The sequence below is a fragment of the Poecilia mexicana genome, unplaced genomic scaffold, assembly GCF_051168715.1.
Source record: "Poecilia mexicana isolate PSO_F unplaced genomic scaffold, ASM5116871v1 scaffold_7, whole genome shotgun sequence".
Lineage (NCBI taxonomy): Eukaryota > Metazoa > Chordata > Actinopteri > Cyprinodontiformes > Poeciliidae > Poecilia > Poecilia mexicana.
In genome coordinates, this window is record NW_028263376.1 from 21,806,662 (window position 1) to 21,824,463 (window position 17,802).

General features: G+C 37.4%; 2 protein-coding genes across 2 annotated transcripts in view; both read left to right on the plus strand.

Annotated features, from left to right (window-relative positions):
* LOC106923836 (fibulin-2-like) overlaps nt 1–6,984 on the plus strand; it is a 30,537-nt gene extending 23,553 nt beyond the window's left edge. The window contains exons 10-17 of the mRNA XM_014997147.2: nt 1,304–1,441; nt 2,201–2,341; nt 2,609–2,737; nt 3,488–3,613; nt 3,949–4,065; nt 4,147–4,275; nt 4,651–4,774; nt 5,928–6,984. Of these exons, the coding sequence (XP_014852633.2) occupies nt 1,304–1,441; nt 2,201–2,341; nt 2,609–2,737; nt 3,488–3,613; nt 3,949–4,065; nt 4,147–4,275; nt 4,651–4,774; nt 5,928–6,285 (1,262 nt within the window). The 3' untranslated portion in view covers nt 6,286–6,984. The remainder of the gene's footprint in view (nt 1–1,303; nt 1,442–2,200; nt 2,342–2,608; nt 2,738–3,487; nt 3,614–3,948; nt 4,066–4,146; nt 4,276–4,650; nt 4,775–5,927) is intronic.
* A 7,968-nt stretch (nt 6,985–14,952) lies between these two features.
* LOC106923838 (uncharacterized) lies at nt 14,953–17,401 on the plus strand. The gene is made up of 4 exons (XM_014997149.2): nt 14,953–16,299; nt 16,387–16,491; nt 16,778–16,906; nt 16,996–17,401. Exons 1-4 carry the CDS (start codon nt 15,984–15,986, stop codon nt 17,280–17,282), a joined length of 837 nt encoding a protein of 278 aa, XP_014852635.2. The 5' UTR covers nt 14,953–15,983; the 3' UTR covers nt 17,283–17,401.
* The last annotated feature ends 401 nt before the right edge of the window (nt 17,402–17,802 follow it).

Here is a 17,802-nt window from a genome sequence, read left to right on the forward strand (position 1 = left end):
CCATCCATGTTCTGGTTTTCACCTGTGATCTTGAGATATATTGTAGATCACGCCAAAAATAGATGCATCTGATCTGGATGGTTTCTGGGCGTCTTATTTTAAAGATTTCGAATCACATTCAGTGTAGCGGACCTTCAACTCCTTAGAGGATTTATAAAGCCTTTATGTGAAAAGGCTAATTTTGTGTATTTTCCCTTAAATGTTGCCACATTCTTCAAAAAAAAAAAATAGTTTTGGGTTGAGCAACAGACTTGAGTATGTAGGTTGAGCCCATAAAAAAAATGTGTCAGCAACTCTGCTTAGTGGACTTAAAATCCAAATACTATATGGATCAGCTTGGCAGAATGAGATGTAAAGTATTAGCAAGGTGGATGTGGCACCTTTTTAAATTTAAAGGGAAACAAACACGCTTTCCTGCAGTGTGAGATTTATTGCCAGTAAGAATTGTTACAACAAAGAAACAATTGATTGAATGCAAATTTCCTTATCATATATGTGTTGTGTAATAAGGACATTTCAAATTCAAAATCTTCTACATATTTATGAACATTTTTGAACATTCGAGCTATGAGTAAAATGATTAGAACAGAGATACATTTATTCAAATATTACAAACCTGTGTTTCTTTATTTTACTCAGTTGGCCTGTTCTCTGTAAGGGAGGTTGCTGTTCTTCTCTTACTCATTTTTAACTTGCGTTTCTTTTTTTTTTGTTGTTGTTGTTGTTTTTAGAATCATGTTTGTGTCAACAGAAAAGTGCACAGTCCCACTTTCCTGCTCCTAAAAACCAACCTTATCTGTGAAGGCCTGTCTTCATAGATAAGGTGCAGCTAATGGGCTTCTTTTCAGCTGCTACTGTGCCAAAATCCTGCAAACCTGCTTGAATCCAAAGCAAAATCATAGTAACCTTTTTGTCCTCAAAGATTTAAATGTTTCATTTCACATATTGACAGCAGATGGACAAGATTGATTTAGAAAACATAAATCTTTCAAGATACAGGTGGTGGATTGTTCTGGAGGAGAGTTTTGCATTTATCAACAACAGGACTGAATGATGCGTAGGTCCACTGTTGTTTTTGCTTATCGGCAGTATTCATCAAAAGATAATAATAATAGAAAAACTTGGTGTATTTTAATTGGATTTAGACTGACTTGCAAAGAAGATGCTTTCAAGATGGTAAACATGCAGTTTACTACTGAACTACAGTGCCATCCAGTGGAAATGTGCTGCATTACACCTACTTAACTTATTTACAATAAGTGATTTTCTCTGCCCTCGTTTGTTTGTCGCTGTTTGTTCCCAGACATTGATGAGTGCATGATGGGAAATCACAACTGTGGAGACGGGCTTGTGTGCTTGAACACAGCTGGTTCATTCAGGTGCAACCCCAAACCTGTCTGTCCTGCAGGATATAAACAGGACGTACTGCTCAACTGCATAGGTAAGACAGATTTTGTTTTACACTTCATTAATTGGTCACTGATTATATGAAAAAGTTAATAAAACTGGGGGAAAATAACGGTTTTTTTTTTAGAAATATATGGCTTTACGAAAGCTTTCACAAATAAATTTCTCTCTAGTTTGAACAAATGCAGACAGATCAAAATCGAGTAAAAAAAAAATAAATAAAAAATGTTAGCATTGTGTTGAAATTTGATGACATGCAGCATTATGATATCCCTTATCTTATTTGCAAACCGATGAGTGAATCAGCCAAGAAATTTTCCCACACATGACTCACTGTCTACGAAGATGCACGGTTTGTACGCCATGCAGATGAATCGATTTCGGTGCGGTGGCAGAGGGGTTAAATGCCACACAGACAGGAGATCAGAGACGTAGCTGTGAGGGGTTGCAGAGGGGGTGGATAAAAGCCAATCCTCTGTCCTCCTCCAGTACAAACTGATGCTGTGGAATTAGCCCCCAGGGGCAGGAACTTGGGCATGTCAAGGCAACAGACGCCTCTATAAAAGGACTGCAGCAGAAATGCTCTGAGAAATGACAAACTGGAGAAAGTGCAACAACAAAGCTGTCCAAGAGAATGTGACTGTGTGATGTGTTTGCTTTGATATCACAGCACGGTGTGGCTAAAGCAATGCCCCCGGTCTCTCGTGCCTTGTCTGTGTGACTGCAGGGTTCTCCTCCCATCTTTTGCTTTTCTTCCCTTTTATCTCTTTCCCTCTCTGTATCTCCATACCAGATATCGATGAGTGTGCTACTCTGACCCAGCCGTGCAGTTCAGGATTTACCTGCATCAACACAGCGGGGTCATACATTTGCAACAGGAAGATAACATGTAGCCGCGGTTATCATGCAAGCCCTGAAGGATCCAGATGTGTTGGTAAGAGTCGCAGTCATTTGCACAGGATGCACGAATCATCAGATTTGATATACAGACCCAAAGTCAATTTGAGCAGAACAGATTTGTCTCGCAGGAATACATGCAGAGCGCTTAACTGAAATAGTCACACATTGGAAAAAGACTGAAGATGATCGTCATTTCTATGATATTTAAACTGGAAATCTTAAAATGTTGCCATATTCGGCACCTGGGTACTGGCAGTTTGACATCTTTATGAGTTTTTTTTTATTTTTTTATCTCTTCTAGATGTGAATGAATGTGAGAGTGGCCTGCATCGATGTGCAGAGGGACAGTTGTGCCACAATATGGCTGGCTCATATCGCTGTGAGTGCCGGACGGGGTACCAGTATGATTCGTTCAGGAGGATGTGCGTAGGTATGCTGAACATTATATGTGCTTTATCAAAAGGAACAACAATTCAATGTTAGATTCAATGATAGATTTAGATGACGGCATTGCAGGGTATGTGAGCAACTCTAACCTAAGTGTGATCAATAATTTCTTTAAAGTTTTTGCTAATGTTGAAATGAAAATAAAATTCATACTTTTTCACGGTCTTATTATGACACATGAATGTTTCAGGTTTCTAATGAGTTTTAAAGTTACTGCATTTCAGGCCTAGAGCAGCATCAGCAGGCACCGTCAATGCTTCTTCAGGATTTTTCTGGTTTCTACTTATTCTGTTTCTCCCTTTTTTTTTTTTGTCTTCAGTTCTTTGTAATTTTTTTCCACTCTCACCCTTTAGATCTAGAGGACCGTTTTAATTCTCTGCCTGCTCTGGGCCTGCTGTTTATTATTGTGGCTCTGAAGCAGCCCAGTCTTCTGCCTCTTGAATAAGCGAGTGGATTACAGATCACATCTCTTTACCATGCTGCTGCTGCTTCTCTCCCAGCACGAGTTTCGCTGTGTTGTGATTCTCATAATAATACACTCCACTCAAGTGTTTAGACTATCAGCAGACAGATGAGTAGCACACATACACACTTTTGTGCAGGACGCTAAGAATGCAGATTCTGTCTTTAACACATGCACCTGCACATATGGGTGCCAACATGCATGAAGCGCCCTTTTCCAAGGTATGATGATGATGATGATGACGATGATGATGGTCCTTCCTCCCCTCAGATATAAACGAGTGTTGGCGCTACCCTGGCCGTCTGTGTGCCCAGACCTGTGAGAACACCCCGGGCTCCTATGAATGCTCGTGCACCTCTGGTTTCCGCTTATCTGCTGATGGCAAGAGCTGTGAAGGTGTGTTTTTGTTAATGTCAGTCGGCCTGGGCGTTTGTGCATGTTGCTGCATGTTTTTTCTTTTTTTTTTTGTAGATTTGTGTGTGAAAATATGCATGTCCGGACAGCGAGCTCGTGTACGTTCACAAACGGCGCGGCTTAGAGGGTAAAGCTGGTTCTGGAAGTTTGATTAGTTGGATTAGTGTCACTATATGCCATGCCTCGAAGCGAAAACACAGCCAGAAGTATAATTGTCTTAATGACAACATCTTGTTTATACGTGATGATTAAAACATTGAAGTTTCTTTGATCAAGTGGGATTGTGACACTAATGAGTTCTAACCTCCAATCTGCAGATGTGAACGAGTGTTTGACTAGCCAGTGCAGTCAGGAGTGTGCCAACATCTATGGCTCCTACCAATGCTACTGCAGAAAGGGTTACTACCTCAGGGAGGATAGACACACCTGCGAAGGTGGGCACTTCAAACCACAGATTCACGCCAGACTTATGAGAGATTCATACCTTGATTTAATTAATCTTCCTTGTCATTCAGACATTGATGAATGTTCCCAGAGCATTGGCCACCTTTGTGCCTACAGGTGTGTGAATACGCCAGGCGATTACCAGTGCGCTTGCCCTGAATATGGCTACACCATGTCCCCAAATGGACGCTCTTGCAGAGGTAAGTGACTTAATCCCTCCTCCCAACACCAACCTGGAATATGTTTACTGTGTTGCAGCTACTTCTGCGCCGGTCTGCCTCACTGAGTTCTTCTCTGAAATTCATTTAGAAGATGCACAGCACCCATTTACCTTTTAACAGAGTATGGTGTGAAGGTTCTACTCAGATAAAAATAATTGGTAGTCTTACAGTGGTACAATAATTACACACTCTATAAAATTTTATTGGCCTAAAAATCTTGTCTTGCTTGCTAATTTGATTTTTTTTTTTTTTCCAGCTGGGTAACCTTTTTCGTTTTTTTGCTTTGATTTATCCTGCAATAGTGAAAACTTGGCAACAAAGCCAATCATTTTGTTCTTTCACTGCTTGGTTTAGATATTGATGAATGCGCCACAGGGACTCATAACTGCTCTCTGGGTGAGAAGTGCTACAACATCCAAGGAGGGTACCGCTGCCTTTCGCTTGACTGTCCACCAAACTACCGCAAAGTGACTGACACGTAAGTTGTAGCAACAATTTAAAGTCCCGGTTCACAATTGTGATTGAGAAAATGTTGGACAGTGATAGAAAGATCACATTTGTTGTTTCTGTATTGCAGGATGTTCTTTTACTTTTTTGTTCATGTTTTTGTTCATCGGGGTTGTATTAAGAGGTGTAGAGATGATGTCACCATTAAAGTGATCAGAATGTAAACCGGCACCCTCAGCATAGCTAAGACAATTCTTGGCTAAAGATTAAACATTTCCCCCGCCCACAAAACTGAAGCTCTAAAAATTAATAGAAATTGAAAGAGATGCGGGTGAAATTACAAGAAAATTATTTTTACGTTTTGGTTTGTTGTGCAAGAGGCAACGGTGGGCATGTGCCAGGTGACTCTTTATAATTGTTTTCAATTTTTTTGTGTGTACCACAAAAAATATATTAAATATCTATTGGAGAAAGGATTCTTTAAATTTCTACTTTGGTGCAGCAGACAATCAGTTTTACTTGATGTTTGTGTCAGTTTGGGCAGCACCTTAACCACAGTCCAGTTGCAAGACATTGAAGCCAATGTGATTTGCAAATTCCTTTTCTCAATGACTTGGCTGACAATTATCACTGATATTAGCTAATAGCAATGTATTTTTCTGCAGTGAAACAAAGAATCATGTTTACTAATAGAGGTTAGTAAACATGTTAGCAAACATGTTAATAAACCTGTCAGTAAACAGATTAGTAAACATGTTTACTAACCTGTTTACTGACATGTTTACTGACATGCAGTCTACCTTGACTTGCCAAATGTGTGCGATAATATTAAGAATGTTGAAAGTTTATAACTTCGTAATATTTAACACTAATTAAACTGTTTGACCCAGTAAGTGTTAAATATATAATATAATAACTTGACATGTTTTAAATATTAGCGATATCATCTTTTATAGTTATTAGCTTTCCTTAAATATTAACATCTCCTCCTTATCCTCAAAAATGAGATCTCAGAATGCTACTGTAGGTAACATACTGACTACTTTTTGCTACTCTACACTTTCCCACAGCTTGAAAAAAAAAAAACCCTAAACAGACAATAAATTTTAAAAATTTTGAATTGTACAACTGAGCAACAGCACCGTCCATGTAAATTTTTTCCTTCCTTCCTTTGATGCTTGTAGGCGCTGTGAGCGGATCAGCTGTCCCAACTACCTACAGTGTCAGAACTCTCCTCAGAGAATCACCTACTACTACCTCAGCTTCCAGTCCAACATCGTCATCCCAGCTCAGATCTTCCGCATCGGTCCGGCTCCCGCCTACTCTGGAGACAACGTTATTGTGACTATCACGGAGGGAAATGAGGAAAACTACTTCAGCACCAGGAAACTGAATGCCTACACCGGTGCTGTGTTCCTGCAGCGACAGGTGCAGAGCCCAAGGGATTTTCTGATCACAGTAGAGATGAAACTTTGGAGGCAGGGGAAATTTGCCACCTTCCAAGCCAGGCTTTTCATCTTCATCACGCCAAATTTACTCTAATGACTGCTTGTGGTGAGGCCATTATGGAACACAGTTAATACAGTTAACCATGTCCTTTCCAATCAATATTTAACAAGGCCGTTCTCTGCTGTGATGGGTTTGAACCGTTTGAGCAAGTTGTTGCTGGAAAAGTAGAATTTTACAAAGATTACATCCTGTCATTTTTGTCATTAAGACTGCAATAAATCATACAGTTTTGATTTTTATTGTTATATTACATTTCATATTTTCAAATTGTGTTCTCTGCATAACTCAATGCCTCTAAGATTAATCTAATTTTTATGTCTAGATTATTTCAGCTCAGTCTAACATTTTGTCTTACTTTGTAACGTGCACTGCTGCCTGTGTGTCGTGTTTAAGAACTTAATTTAATGTTACCGTATTTGTATGGAAAAAATGTTTATCCCTTTACTTAAATATTTTGCAAGTAGATGTATCAAATTCTGAGATTAGGAAATTATTTCAGTAAAGTATTGAAAAGGAAGTCTTGAGAGTCGGAATGTACTGTCAAACTGATTTTTTTAATGTTATCTATATATATATATATTATGTTTTATAAAAAATAAAGCTGTATCCTTTCACATAAATTGTCTAATATGCTGCATTATGTATAAATCAAAAACATGTATGTTGCCGTATTAACACATTACACACCTTTCTGGAAACCCATTGATAATAAATGATGGATTATAAAAGAAATGTTTGTAAGTCCAATTATTTTTTATAGGCTTCTGAATGAAGGCTTAAGAACTTAACACAAGATAAAAAGTGTTGCACTTCCACCCACAGGAGTGAAAAGGTATTGCACTTTACTCGGTATAATTTAGACTTAAATAAAAAAAAGTATGAACAGAAGTAAATGATCTCTAAACTAAACATACTTTTTAGTGCTGCTGTAATTACCAGAAAGGTTATTTATATCAATCTGTGTCATGTATCAGTTTTCTGTCCACCTCAATGAATTATAGTTTCTTTCACAGTCCTTCCTCTTCACATGACTCATGATAATAGCTTCCCTTTAGTGACTGAGATGTTACTTCTGGTATGCACGGCTCATGACAGGGCCCTGCACACTGACTGATGTCTCTTTCCTCTAATTTGTTTTATCTGCTCTTCAAGAAAAGGTAGTGCTACCTCTTAGGAGACGGAGAACTAAGGAGCCCCGAAAGTGGAGCTAAACACATATCTGTCAAAGATTTAAGGGCCACTGACAGGAAATTTCATCTTACACAAACGGGAAGTGAATGTGCAGTAGCAAATTGGAAAATGTCCACAAAGTCGCTATAATTAGCTTTCACAATGCTGCAAAGTGGCATCCAATATGCCTGGTGCTTCCGTTGCAACATATCAATTGACAGAAGCTAATATTATTACAACTATAAATAATGCATGATTCTATCATCAGATAAATCGCTTTCTTCAAAACCACGGAGCAGAGAGGGAAGAACTGATTTGAGGAAAGTTAATGCAGAATACATTTTCATCAGAGTGAAATCCCACTCCAGCACCTTTCTTCACGATGCTCCAGTTGGACTGCTTTGAAGCAAAATTATAAGTGGTGGAAGCAAAAATGTGATTAGTTTGCAGTTTTAGACATCGTACTCAATAAATCAAGAAATATGACCCAAGCACGGCGTTTTGATGCGGCTCTACCGTTAACCTTCCCTCCTGTGTTAGCAGTGAGCTTCAGATTTGTCTCCAAGGGACATTTTGTCAATGTGTTGTTTGTGCTGGCCAGTTACCTCTTCGTCTGAAGGTCCGATCTGGGCACATTAAATGGCTAGTGAAAATACCACTAATTTTGTGGAAAGACTTTTTAAATATTAACTTAATCAGCAGACTGAGCAAATTTGCCTCAGGGATTTTCTTTTAAACCAATACTGGGATGCAGAAAACCAAAGCTTCACCTTAAACAAAACATGTCAGCCAGGTCAGCCGACATGATTTCATTGATTGCTGTGGTTAAAACAGCATCTCCTAGCTGATACCAAGTGCTCGGTGGGTTGAGTTCAGGACAGCAGGGAGATCACTGGATCCTCTCCTCGTTCAAGGTAGTAGGCTCTATGACATCTTGGAGGATATACCTGTCACTTTTAAGAAGCATTGTTACAACAAAAAGAAATTAGCCAAACTCAAATATACCTAGAATGTGTGCTATGTTTCTATAGAAATCTAGCTTAAAACCTAAAGAAAGTGAGTCAACATTGAGGAGAGTATTTGGGGTTCTGGTTCTGGTCTGTTTTTGCTTTTAATCTTTTTAATCCTGTATTTGCCTTCGTGAGTGTTGAATTGCATTTACATCGCTATATCTTACTGTGAAATTAGGTTAAGTCACTGGTCTCGCGTCATCGCTGTTAATTAATTTTCCAGTTTTGTTTTTTTCTCTGAGCTGTCTTCCTTGTTGCCTTTACTTCCTTGTTCGTTTTTCTTCTTTCCCTCTAGCTAAACCTGTTCCTGAGTTTCTATGTTCTCGGTTGTGTACTTTTAGTCATGCAGATGTTTGTCTAGGCTTCATTTCTAGATGATTTTTTTTTTATTTCCTGTTTGTATTCATCTTTTACCATCTACCTTGGTCACATTTTCTAAGATTTCTGCTTCTCATAGCTGAACCTCATCAGGTGATCACCCACCTGGTTCCTATTCTGTAATCACCCCACCCTGCATAAAACTGTTTGGACCTTTAAGCTCTTTGTTAGACTCTGTTTTTTTTTAGATTCTGTTTTTGATTAATTGTACATCCAGGTGCCACACTGCTGGAATTCATCAACTTCCTTATTCATGAGTTGATATGTTCATCCAATAGAAATGTGCAGGATTACTGCTTTCAGATAAGAAAAATACAAATTCAGAAAATGATTTAAAGTGTAATTTAAAACAAGTCAACACAAAAATCAGGCTTTATATTTTTTAAGACCATGGATTCCACTATTGTGGCTCTTTATAAGATGGTAAAAGCCAGCATAAACCTATTTACATCACTTATTTAAATAATCCGGATCAGATGTTTAATATCATCACTTTTGCAAAATGACAATATAGGACTGTTTTTAACTTCTACTTATGAAATAGATCTAGGGGAAAAAGTGCATTCTTATAATATTGATGAAATGTCAGAGAAAATGTGAAATCGTTTTTCTATTACTAGGATGATAATCGCAGTTTTGTACAAAACGTGCGTCCTCATTAAAGGGGGAAACCAAGAGCTCTCTAGTGATGTGGTTTAGCTGTACAGTTTGGGCGGAGGTCGTCGCAAAGGGACAGGTGAGGATGATGAGCTGGGGGGGAGGAGGAGGAGGATGAGGAAGGGGAAGGTGGTGTCACAGACAAGCTTGTCTTTGATAGTTCAGGTGGTCATCACCTGAGGGGGAAAAAAGCATTAATGGGCATTCTCTACAGCAGACAAGCACAGGCTAGCGCTCCTCTTCTCTGGCTGCCATAAACAGGGGGGAAGTATGCATCATTAGATAAAGGTGAGGCTAACGACCTGCAGCCAAACCCACCTCATACAGTGAATGTACCGCTCCCAGGACATCTCACTGCCTCTGACTGGATCCACCTGCAGTGGATCCACAACCACTGCTGAGTTCTTGATGTGTTTTTGTGGAGTGAGTGACTTTCTTAGAAAAAAGAAAAATGCTATTATATTAATAAAAAAAATAGATAAGTATACAAAATGAGAAAGCTGTGTGGACAGAAAAAAATAATGAGATTTAAAAAATAAAAATAAATAAACCTTTTACAGCCAGGTGTTATTGTGCTCGTCTCTGTGATCATTTGGAAGTTATAAGAGCAGAAGCAAAAAAAAAAAAAAAAAAAAGACGGAGGAGCAGCAGAAGGAGCAACAAACATAGAGGAATTTGCCTAAGAGGAAAATGAGGGAAGGTATGCAAGGTTGCCTGTCACTCTGAGGCGCCCGATAGCTTAACCTATCATCTTATCAGAGTGTCATCTCTTCACAGTTATTGAGATATTCCATAATTGATCTTATATTCTACGTCTGACATCAGAACTGTCTAAGTTCTGAACATCCACAGGGAATTTTGAAAAGCTTACGGACACACACACACGCACGCACGCACACCCCCCCCCACACACACACACACACACACATATATATATATATATATATATATATATATATATATATATATATATATATATATATATATCTACATATTAAGTTATACTGATATAACTTAACACATGAAGAAAGAGAAACTAATTTCTTCTGGAGCGAACATCTCCAATGAAAAAAAACTCTCCTCCAGTTCTCACTGGGTGGGACGATTTACTGGAGTCCTAATCACAGGTCGGTAACCCTGGCAGCAGGTCTCCTGACCAACAGCGGAGGAGTTGGAGATGATGATGCTCTGCGCTGGTGGCTGCCTTTCTGACAGGATGTCAGATGATGAAAGATGTTATGCAAAACATCTTTGGTATGTGTGACTTCTGAGACTGCTAACTGTGTTTTCTGCTCCCTAAAATTAGGACTACACCCGCAGGTCTACATGGCAGGTAATTACTAATTTGTAATGAATGGGTCAATACGTGCTGATTATATGTCACCAATCACTTTGATGGTTTTGGTTAAATTTGTGCAGCTTTTCAAAGTATAGCTTGAAGCAGAGATGCTTTAAGCTATACCTGAGACATTAGGTGATTGACCCCGCCCAGGAATAGCTCGATTACCAAAAGACCTCAACATAACTTACTTGATCTAAAACTGAAAGGTTCTGAGCCAAAGTTATAAGGCTGTTATATTCACGTGCTGTTTTTTTTTCCAGCGTGAAATAAACAAAAAACATTGTACAGATTTTTGTGTGCAATGTTTGACATTTTAATTGTTTGAAACTTCATTAAAACATTTAGAAAAGCCTTTAAAAACAGAGGTCCAAGATTTTTGAAGTGGACACCAACTGTTGAAGATATTCAACCCCTTTTTATTTCCCATGTCTGCATTTATGTATGAATACAAAATTGCAATGGTATCTAATGCATTATTTTCTAACTTAACAGATATGTTTAAATTTCAACCTTCAATGGCTTGAATAAGTAAGTTACTGCCATCTGTTCTAATTCTTATTCCATTTATACTATTTATAAAATTTAGCAGCTTACAGCAAAAAAAAAAAAAAAAATTGGGTCACCTATTTTTACTTTTGTATGATTTGATGCAATCTGGTGCAATTTAAATTTGTTCAGTGATGCTATGAACTTTGGATTTTAAATTTTAATATGATCAATAAAAAGCATTGAATGCATTAACTTGAACAGAAAACTGTCAGGATCTTGAGTTTCCTTTGGGTTTTATTAGTTCCTTCTATTAACTCTGCATTGTTTGTATTTTTACTTTGGTTCCTTCTTAATGATTCTAGTTATGTTTATTTCTTGTGTCTAGTCCTTTTCTTAGCTACTCTAGTTTTTTATTTTGTATCTAATGTCTAGTTATTTTGTTAGATTCCATTTCCTCATCCCCAGTGCTCTCCCTCGCCCCCTGTGTCTCTTCGTCTTTCTCTCTCTCTCCACACCTGCAACCAGTTAGTTCATCAGCCCATCTGTAAGGAGGAATGGCAGAGGGTCCCCAAATCCAGGTGTGAAAAACTTATTGCATGATTCCCAAGAAAAGTCATGGCTTTACCAGCTAAAAAATTTCTACATTTCTGTTTTTTTTCTTCTGTCAAGATGGGATACTGAGTGTACATTCATGATAAACGACATAATTTTGGCAAATGACTGCAAATTTAAAGGGATCTGAATACTTTCTGTCCCCATACATATGGCTGCAATGAAACAAAAACACACACCTAGATCTCTATATCGTATATAGAAAAACATTTTTCTATGTACAAAATAGAGCTATTTCTCTCAAATATTTTTCACAAATCAGTCTAAAAATATATACCATTTCCTGTGACCCCAATTGATGTTAGATTTAAATCTTTTCAAACTTGATTAAAACTCAATTTTACCAATATGATGTATAACAAATTTTTATGTTAAAAGCCTGTAATTGTCAAAGGGGGCCTTTTCTTCTTATAATAACTATGTTTTCAGCAATAGAACAGGTTGTCTCTCTCTAGACAGTTCTATAAAAACTTTGATTATATTTTTACAAATTATATTGAGTTATGTAGTCATAAAAAAAATGTCTTAGTGTAATTTGACATACCTCCACAGCCAAATATATAAATAATGAGGATTTATAAATAATAACGCGTATTACAATAAGAGGCAAATGGCCGTCTATTACCTGGAAACTCCACATCATTTGCATCTGCTTCATTCAGTCCCCCTTGTGTTGCTCCCCGATTTAAGTGGTGAAATTTCACAATATTGAGCAAATGAATTTGCAAGATGCAACAGGTACTGTGCTGCTTTCAAGGCTGTCTGCATACCAGTGTGACCACAGTCTAACTATTACTCTCTTTATCTCTGCTCCCTCCGGCAGCAGAGCAGAAAACCTTGTGTTCTCTTTCCAAAAAGACACGTCTCCGAAACTTCTGCGGGACATGTACATTTGTTTGTGTTTATGCCCAAAGCAAAGTATTTTATGGTCAGTCTTTCATTTATAAAAGCAAAATTCATTAAGTGGGGGAACAAATTACATTAGGCCAATTCTTGAAAACACATATTTGTTGTTATTTGCTAAAGACTACATTCACCTGAGCGCTGGGAGTGTTTTGTTATAAAAAGATTGATGCTTGTGTGCTTATGGGCTGTAAATCGTGCAATACGGGGCTGTGAGCAGTTTTATACTGACTGACAGCTGCTCAATATTCTTATTCATAAACACAAGCAGCAATCAGCATAAATCATGTCACTCACAGCTCTTTATACGCTTCAAGAAACCTTTTTTCAACGACAGCTTGATTTGTTGTTATTTCTGTCTAATTGTTGAACTTGTCACTGATGCGCACGCTTATGACTCACAAAAAAGCACGCCCAGATAATGGCCCTGTTGCAGAGGGAAATTTCCCCAGCTCTTCACAATATCTTGCACCAAACCAAAGGAATGGTGCAGATATATCTGCACCCTCAGGAGGCCTTCCAGAGGGGCCCACGTTTCACTCAGGGATAAAAAGAAACCTCACCTGTCGTATCTGTAGCTGACTGAAAAAAAAAGTTGCGGAAATTTTCAGATTGCTGGTGTGTGTGGCTAATAAATAATGTTGATAAAATTATAACATTTGTGTTTAATGAAATGCTTACAGAACCTCTTAAGAAATACACTTACTACTGCAACCTTTTTTGGTTTATTTTTAGTTTAATATGAAAACTATGTCTGAACAGTGTGCTAATAACATCCATTCACTGAAGAATATTTTTTGTGTGTTTTTGTCCATTCAAAACTGCTTACACTTGGTCATCAACATTAACATCTTTTTAAAAATGATTTATAGGTTTGCATGACCTCTTCTCTTTAGAGGTCATGCAAAAAAGGTCATGCATTGCTGGTGGGCACCACTAACTAAGAAGATTTATGCTAACCCAAAAACTCAAATCATAAACATTAGCTCTATTAACACGTTATGTCAAAAATAGCTATTGGAAGCTAGCGCTGCACCACTAACTTCTACTAACGCTACCCACCATGTATCAATGACACACGATATGTTAAGACAGAGTATGTCACTCTCAACAGGGCCAAAGTTGTTATTGCACAATCAGAAAGTGATTGTTTAAAAAAAACATTTCACTCATGGTTGCAGTTACAGTTGTACAGTATTGCTAATTCTGCTGCTGACTATTCCTAATTGACCACCGTGATCAGAAAGCACACCATCAGGACATCATTCTGGGTAAAGAATAAAAGTGATTTGCCACGTTGCATCACGGAAGGAGAGGAAGCAGGGCTGCTGCATAAGCAGTTCTAACTCCCTGCTAAATAGGAGTACACACAAACATATCTAACTACTTGAAACCTTTGTAACAGTTGATAACCAAAATTTATTCCACCGAAAGTTTTTGGATGATTTGCGTTCATCCAAATCAATTGCACGTTAGAATTCACTTGGAAAAAATATATTTAGGGAAAGCTAAGTGCACTAAAAGTTTTCTAAGTTTGCAACAACTCTAAAGCACTAAAAGCTATTTAGCTCTGCTGTTAGCGCATCAGCACATTAGCGGGAAGTGTGAGATCCTGTTGCTTTGCAGGTAACTGGTGAGAAAGTGTTGATTTCCTACTTCATTCTACAATATTTATTATCTCAATCAATCTCATAAGGATGAAAAAAGAGAAGCAATTTAATGGAGGAATTATTTTTGGTTCTAAAACAAATAATAATAAAAACACTAGAAAGAAAGGTCAATTGGAAATGTACTTTACTTGGTCTGAAATCAGTCATATAATTGATCTGAATTGCTGGTAGAACGACTTCAGCTCTCTTGCCTCTTCATTTGGCAGAAGATGAAGTCTCTGCACAAACAGAAGATGTTCTGGCCAAATGTCCCCAAGAAGCTCGAAGGCTGTGGCTTCTGTTTATGTTACCTTGACAACACAATTCTATTACAACAAAATACAATGCAGAGAGATTTTACTATATGGTCGAAAGAATACCAAGAAGATATTCAGATTAGCAATGCAAAAGTAAAATATAAATACATAAATAAATAATAATAATGAATCAATACAGCAATATAAAACAAATTTTAATATTAAGATAGCTCATTTATTGCAGCAGGAACAAAACTGTTTTGGTTCCTGCTGTTTCTGTGAGGTTTTTAGCACTTATAGGGTCTAGAAACATCGGCCTGGTGAGAAGAACCTGAAACTCCATGGGATGGGAGTCATTTTACAAAACAGACTCGGCGAACTGTTTGTACCTGCTTGATGTACAGAGATGTCTGATACAGATAAGGCTCACCAACCAGCCAACTGGACTATTTCACTGTTTGATTCAAGATTTTTTTTTTTCTTTTTTTTTTTTTGGTTAAGTTTCTTTGTTTGGAGCTGCTTTGAAATTAGGACAAGAAAAAGTTCTCTTTCAGGGTTTATACATTTATATCAATTTTTGAAGTGAACTAAAAAAAACTGTTTTTCTAAAGGAGCAAAGTCTAATATTTTTATGGCTCACCTCCAGGGTTAACCCAGCAGAGTTTACTTTAAAATAATTTTGTGATAAATATGTGAAAGAGGTTAGATTTGAGGTTTTTTTTTTTTTTTTTTTGCTTTTTTTTTTTATTAAATAATATATTTTAAAATAACAGAGTTACCACCAACATGCTGGCTGTTTCTGTGGCCAAACAACTTTATCATTTCCCCATCTGAGTAGAACATGATATTCCAAACAGAAAAGCCTTTACCTCTGTGAACTGGGTCAAATTCTCCTTCTGGAAAGCCACAACTTTTTCCATGACTCCCATGCAGGATGAAATTGTGCAACCATGCTGTAAATGTTGATTTTGAGCGGCTGCAAACTTACCTGCAGGTTTTGTGATTAATCTTGAAATAAAATTTAACCATGTTTGTTTTAATGTGACAAAATTTTAAAAAGTTTTTGCAAGGCGCTCTGCTCCTCCAGGATTACATTATTTGTGTGATGGTTAATCCTCTTCTACTTGGCACACCAAACTAACCTGCAGGTGTGCTTTTTCACAGTGCTGATAAATCAGTATCCTTCTGACGTATTTGACCGTAACCTATATAAATACCCCAATTTCCACATCGCACATGCAGAAAGCTAGTAAACAAGTTTATCATGAGAGCCTTTTTAACCTTCTTCTTCCTCTTGTTGCTCTGTAATCTGCACAGGGCACAAGAACACAGCAGTAACAGCATTATGAGTGGAGAAGATCAGCCTGAGAGTCAGATGTCCAGATCAGAGAAAAATAAGGAAGAGCTGGAGCTTCAGCTAGACATCTGGGAGGAGCTGAGAAACCTGCGAGATTTGGTGGAAGTGCAAGCAGTAGAGTTGAGGCTTCTGTCAGCAAAACTGGCAGAAAATGACAGTCTGATGAAGGACAGGCTGACTGCAGTAGAGACCCTGGTTGAAGACATGCAGATGGAGGGAGAAGGTATCTACTGAACCTTGGTTGAAGGATCTTTAATGTAAAATCTGTGAATTGTGAATATTTACAATTACATTTTTTTCATCACTTCAGCTGAATCTGCTGAGCTTTCAATGACTCAACAAAAACTCAGCATCGTACAGGACAGGCTATTGGTGAACGTAGCTCATGTAGAAGAGCTGCAGGAGAAATATGAAGGTAATGTTTGACACGAAATATTTGTGTTCTTAGTTATGTTTTTGTTTCATAGTAAAAATAGAATTGTTTTTGTCAACACAATATTTTTGTTAGTACATTAAAACGTGAATTCAAAAAAAATTTTTCAGTTATACTCAAAATGGCAATATAGCAAAAATCTGAGGTGTTTGGTTTTCAGATTAGATTTAAACTTTTAGAAAGATTATTGTGCTTAGTTACTATTGCTTCAACTTTTGAAACATTAATTATATGATACTAACTGATATTTTCACAAACTTTGTTGCAGTGAGCAAAGTGGCTTTTTCCACTTCTCTACTGGTAACTGGTGAAGGAAACACATTTTACGATGACTATACCACCATGGTGTTCAGAAATGTGATTACTAACATTGGAAACCACTATAGCCCAATCACAGGTAAACCTTTTAGATTTTTCTTTTACTTTAAGAAAAAGTGACTTGTTTCTTCTCTTAAGTTTCAAAATACTTGTTGATCTTTTTTTCAGGTTTCTTTACTGCACCAGTAAGAGGAGTCTATTACTTCAGATTCACAGCTCATATTGCACACAGTCTTGAGAAGAGCATAAGAATAAGAATAGTGAAAAATAATGATCCCATAGTTTTATCAGGGGACCGACACACAACAACCACAGATCCTGAGGACAATGTGTCCAATGGAGTTGTGTTGGAGTTGGAGGTTGGAGATCTTGTTGCTTTGCAATTAGCGGGGAATGCCTGGGATGACCAGTATCACAGAACAACCTTTGGTGGATTTCTTCTCTTTGCCTTGTAGCTGTTAATGTTTTTTTGTATTTTATAAACTTCTATCATATTGTGACACAGCAACACCAAGTACACTTGTAAGAGCTTGTTGGTGCAGATAAAAACAAAATTAAAGATCAATTTTTGTAATATTTCTGCATTTATTAAACATAATATCAAATACTTAGTGTTTGACATTTTCATGACTCCTTTGACCCAATAAAGGTCCTACAACCTGTTTTATGTTATTCTTCATACAGATAACTTTCAATTTTATTAACTTTTTGCGTAGTTTGAGTGAGGTAAGTTTGAAATGTATTATCATAATTAAGCAAACATTTCATGTCACAAGCTCCCATAAAATAGATCCTTTCACAATGTCCCAAAGATGATTTTTTTCTTCCTAGAGGGGTCAAAACATTTCGCTCTTCCTGTAAAAGACACAAAACATGATGTCATCATGAGGCTGATGTCCTGTCAAAATAATTTTTTTGAGTTTTTGTAGATGGATCAGACTGATTGTTTTTAGAACCTCACACAAAACAATAACA

What these genes read in the sequence shown, in the direction of transcription:
- LOC106923838 (XM_014997149.2), top strand. Translation starts at nt 15,984, where the DNA reads ATGAGAGCCTTTTTAACCTTCTTCTTCCTCTTGTTGCTCTGTAATCTG. An exon ending in CATGCAGATGGAGGGAGAAG is followed by an intron (nt 16,300 to 16,386) that starts GTATCTACTGAA and finishes TCATCACTTCAG; the next exon opens with CTGAATCTGCTGAGCTTTCA. An exon ending in CCACTATAGCCCAATCACAG is followed by an intron (nt 16,907 to 16,995) that starts GTAAACCTTTTA and finishes TCTTTTTTTCAG; the next exon opens with GTTTCTTTACTGCACCAGTA.